We start from the raw sequence: 5,641 nt of genomic DNA, 5'->3' as shown, positions 1-5,641 counted from the left end.
TTTATCATAAATGGCTGCTGTATTTTGTCAAATGCTTTTTCTGCATCTATTGATATGACCATATGATTTTTATTTTTATTTTTGTTGATGTTGTGTATCACGTTAATTGATTTGTGGATGTTGAACCACCCTTGCATATTAGGTCATGCATGTATGATCTTCTTAATATATTGGTGAATTCTGTTTGCTAAGATTTTGTTGAGGATTTTTGCATATATGTTCATCAGAGATATTGGCCTGTAGTTTTCCTTTTTTGTACTGTCTTTATCTGTTTTTGGAATCAGGGTGATTGTGGCTTCATAGAAAGAGTTTGGGAGCCTTCCCTCCTGCTGGATTTTTGGAATAGTTTGAGAAGAATAGGTAATAATTCTTTTTCGAATGTTTGGTAAAATTCACTTGTGAAGCCATCTGGCCCCAGGCTTTTATTTGTTGGGAGCCTGTTGATTACTGATTTAATTTCCTTGGTGGTAATCAGTTTATTCAGGTTTTCTGTTTCTTCTTGAGTTACTTTCATGATTTGTTTTCTGTGGTTTACAGCACTATCATTATGATACATTTTAGTGAGTTTATTTTAATATTTATTGCATATAACATTTCTCGAGTGTGCATCTCAAACTCCTTTTAGTTTTGAACTCATAATTCTTAATGTAGGTATTATGTTTGAAAAACTAAAAAGGAAATCCAATTAGACTGGTAATTAGATAAACTTTATTAATATTTTAGGATAGAATAAACTGGTAATTGATTATGTCTAAGAATCAAAAAAGAGTGAAGAAATATTTACAAAAAAAAGTGATCAGGCTAACTAGGAAATAGTTCATAATTATTAAAAATGTTCCGCGATTATTAACAATGCAAGCAAGACCCTCATATTTTTTTGGTGTTTCACAATTAACGGCAGTATACATCTTTTTCCAAAACTTAATGTTTTGCTTAAATCTTCATGCTTTAGATACGATATCCTAATATTTGTCTGTATTTAAAGCTAATGATTTTCTTTTACTGGTAAATTATAGGGATCGGCTGTGTGGAAAATTAATATGTAAATATGAAAGAGAAAATATACTTCATATCCATAATGCCACTGTTACTTATTCTAACATAAGTGGACATATCTGCATCTCATTGGAGTATGAACCTAATCATGAAGACAGTGCAAAGATGTGGGTAAAAGATGGAACAGTTTGTAATAAAAATATGGTATGTAGTCTTTTATTTCCAAATGACTTCCTAATATTTTATACTCTATTTTTAAATGCATATTTAGTATTTTCCTCATAATTTAAGTTCACATTCAATTTCACAAATAAGAAAATAGAAATTTTTTTAAATACTTAAGAAGAAATATAATATAATCTGCATTAATTCATAGATAATATACCATGAATATCATTGGCTTTTTTCATAGAAATTATGTATATTCACTTGAATTGAGAATCATATTGTTCATTCACTGTTTTATTAAATTAGATCATATTTCACGGCATACTTCTAATGTCATGAATTATTTTATGGTATAGTTACTTTAAAATAGTTGTTAAAATAATGTACATTCATTTTTAGTGGTGAAAATATTAAAGAATGCATAAAGTGAAAGTTAATTAAAGGCATAAATCTGAGATGTAACTACTCTTTCCATTTTCATGAACCTTCTATCAACTCTTTATTTATATACATATATACACTAACATAGAATACTTATCTAGCTATACTAACTATATATATATTTTTTACAAGAACATCCCATCTTATTGTCTGATTTTGCTCTTTTATCATTCTATAGTACATATGGATATGTTTCAACATTTTCTGTCTTCCTAGATTTTTCCTCTATGAAATATATGTTACTGATATAGATATACATAAATACACAACAAAGCTTAAGCTTAAATTATTCTCAGATCAAAAATTTTAATTATAAAGTTTGTCTGGTCTAATAAGAAACATAATATATTAAACCAGCTAATTTAGAACAGATGGAAAGGCAAAATATAATTGACTTGGGAACAGAAGATTTTATTTTTTTTAAGAGAGGAGTAAAAATTTTATGTTTTGGCTACAACCAGGTATAAATGAAATCTAACAATTTTTCACATTTTACTTGTAAATCATGAATGTATACATATTTAAAATATATTATTTTACCTGATAATTATGGAAATATTTGTCATACATATTAAAGTCCTATCACAAACTAACTTTACTAATATTCATTTAAAAATTAGGAAGTAAAAAAAGTAAACAAAAGAAAAATTGTCACTCTAAATTCTTACACAATAGTTCATTTAAAAAACTTTGTAATAACTTTGCTTTTATGAGATTCACTTTGCAAAATACTTCCCAAATTATTGCCAAACACTCTTTAATTTTTAACTCTTCATTATTTCTAAACAGCCTATCACAGTTAGGAATTTCACAGGAAACAAGAATCACCAAGAATGACTTAAACAGTGTATGGTTTATTCTTCTCTATCATGTAAAAAAATTGTGGAGATGTCCATCCAGAGTAGATATGGGGTTCCATCATGTTATCAATGATTCAGACTCAGCCTAATTTTCAGCTGTAGTTCTTGTACAGTGATACTCTTCCTTATGCTTTCAAGATGGTTGATGGAACTTCAACTATGTCCACATTTTAAGAAGGATTATTGGGAAAAGCTAAGGGGAAAAAGGGTGCATGGCATTTTTATTCACCACAGTTAGTGAACAGGATGAGGAATATCTGGCAGTCACTACTCTACCTACCACAGTATTCATGACCAAGGTAATGTTTTATCAAATCTACTTTATCTACTATTACATCTACCTCAGCAGCTTGAAAACATGCTACTGTTTATCATTAAAATGCAATATATAATGATGTGTGAGAAGTTTCTGTTTCAAGATAGAGAGATAGAGGGCCTGAGTGGAGATCTTGGAAGGTATTATCCAAGTGATCGCTGCAAAACTTTGGCTTCATATATATCTATTAGCAAAAGATGATCAAACTAGCTGCATGTCAGAGCTCTAAAATTTTTTATGTATTCTGCAAATTACAGTGTCATTGTTTTAAATACTCATATATAAAATATTCATTTGGACTAAAATGAATACATTGTCACAAGGAATTTAAATTTTTCTTTTATCAGCAAAGAAATAGGAAGAGATATTGGATTCTCTACATATTGTTTCAATTCTCAGATATTAGTGACTAAGTATTAAATATAGTTGTAAATATTACCACCTACTTGCACACAGTTAATCCTAGAAGAACATAACAAAGATTTGCCAAAATCTGTTAAGTTTTGATATTAAGTTCAAGTAGAAATTATAAGCATAAAACCTGATTTTAAAATGGTTTGTGTAAGGAAGAAATACAGATTACTCATAAAAATATTTTAAGAAGTTAGGGTAAGAAATATCAATGCATGATTCTGAGGAAGCAACTGAAAGAGTCATGGAGGGATATGTTGGAAACAAGAAATCCCAGATAATAGTCATGATTCTCACTGTCTAGCTTTCCCACAATGACTGAACACATGAAAACACATGAGGAACATGACATCACCACTGAAAACAGACATGATAATTGTGAACACTCCAACACTTTGGTGTTACATATATTTTTTCCCTTGACTATGAAAAGATCTCTAAAATGTGAGCAAGGTAATATTGATTTGCCTCCTTTTCTAAAATGGAAAAGAGGAACTGGATTCAAGTCGCAAAAACATAAACCATTTGTGTGCTTATAAAAAGAATAAAACCCCACAGATATACAAGAGTCAGTATATCACACTACTGATGGAAATAAAGCAGATTGTTGGAAGTGACCTGGCTGGGTCGGAAACACCACAGTAACTTTGTTAAACACAACCCCAGGTCATAATCAATTGTAACCAAACATATACAGCATTGGAAACTGTGTTCCTTGAGGATTCCCCTTTATTTCTTGTTTTGAATTGCTTTTTTATTATAATGAATGTATTTTAAAATGTTTCAAAACATTTTTGTCTAGATTAATTTCACCTGTGTTTTATTCACATTTAATCCCTTTATTAAATAGTCTGCTTTCTCCCCCTCCCCCATTTCAACCATGGAAAACAATTATATTTGCTCAAATTGTATATTCCTAATAAACTACAGAATTCAATACATGATTTTTTAGGATGCCCTTAGCTGGTGAGTATAACAATATATACAGATGCCCTTCATATAACACAGGTTTGAACTTACACTTATACGTGGATTTTTTTCAATAAATAAATGGCTCTCCATACCCACGGGTTTCATCATCTGTGGATTCAACCAACAGTGGATTGTAAACAGTATTTTAAAAACTGCCTATGCAGAGGGCTGACAGTATGCATTGTTCTATGTCATTCTATATAACGGACTCGAACATCCACGTATTTTGGTATCCACAGGGGTCCTGGAACCAATCCTCCAAGGATACTAAGGGCCAACTGTAGTTAAGTTTTGGGGGAGTCAAAAGTTATATACCAACTTTGACTGCACTAGGGTCAGCTCCCCAACCCCTGAGTTGTTCAAGTATTGAACAGGAGTTAAGTGATTTTGCCTCTTATCCTAGTCTATAAAGCACTAAGTATAAAATACTATTTTTGTGGCAAAATACGCAGAACATAAAATTTACCCCTTTTAATCATTTATAAGTATACAGTTCAGGGACACTAGTACATTTACATTGTTCTGCAACCGTCGTCACTGCTCACTCCAGAAAGTTTCATCACCCCAAACAGGAACCCTGTACACATCAAACTGTAACTCCCCAGTGACCCCTTCCCACAGCCCCTGGTCATCACTGTTCTACTTTCTGTCTCTTTAAATTTGAAATTCTAGGTACCTCGTACAAGTGGAATCATTCAATATTTGCCCTTTGAGTCCTTATGTTACCTGGCATAATGTTTTAAAATTAATCCATGTTGTTGCATGTATCAAAATTTCATTCCTTTTTAAGGCTGAATAATATTCTGTTAGATGTTTATATCACATGCTGTTTGTTTATTCATTCATCTGTCAATGGACATTTGGCTTCAACCTTTTGGCTGCTGTCAATAATGCTACTCTCATCACTGTACAAATTTCTGTTCAGGTTTCTGTTTTCAAATGTTTGATTATATGCCTAGAGGCGGAATTGCTGGATTATATGGTAATTTGTATGATTCTTGGGGAACTCCTATACTGTTTTTTCTACTACTTTACATTCTCACCATCAGCGCACAAAGGTTATAATTTCTTCACATTCTCACTAACATTTGTTCTCTTGCATGTTTTCTAATAGCTATCCTAATTGGTCATATCCAATAAAATCATTGCCAAATCCAATGTCATGAAGTTTCCCCCTATGTTTTATTCAAGAAGTTTCATAGTTTTAGATCTTATGTTTAGGTCTAAGATTCATTTTGAGTTAATTTTTGTATATAATGTAAGTTAAAGGTTCAACTTTATAAATAAAATAAAGGTTTATTATTTTGTATGTGGATATTTAGTATGAATTTCTATGGTAATCTAATTGAAAATCACTTGACCGTAGCTGAAAGATTTTATTTCAGCTCTTTATTCTTTTCCATTGGTCTGTATGTCTGTTTGTCAGCACCACACTGTTTTTTTGTGTTTTTTTAAATTCCAAACTTTTTTTCTTTTT

The 5,641-nt window shown here is 30.9% G+C and overlaps 1 protein-coding gene across 1 annotated transcript in view; it reads left to right on the top strand.

The window, feature by feature from the left end:
- Window positions 1-5,641, top strand: part of ADAM2 (ADAM metallopeptidase domain 2) — a gene marked incomplete at its 5' end in the record, with an annotated part of 71,263 nt that overhangs the window by 45,604 nt on the left and 20,018 nt on the right. Inside the window, one exon of the mRNA XM_019634113.1 lies at window positions 1,017-1,200. Coding sequence (XP_019489658.1) covers window positions 1,017-1,200 — 184 coding nt within the window. The remainder of the gene's footprint in view (window positions 1-1,016; window positions 1,201-5,641) is intronic.

The sequence above is a fragment of the Hipposideros armiger genome, unplaced genomic scaffold, assembly GCF_001890085.2.
Source record: "Hipposideros armiger isolate ML-2016 unplaced genomic scaffold, ASM189008v1 scaffold_1503, whole genome shotgun sequence".
NCBI classification, from domain to species: domain Eukaryota; kingdom Metazoa; phylum Chordata; class Mammalia; order Chiroptera; family Hipposideridae; genus Hipposideros; species Hipposideros armiger.
The sequence above is the reverse complement of the archived record's forward strand: the minus strand, read 5'-3'. Positions and strand labels throughout refer to the sequence as shown.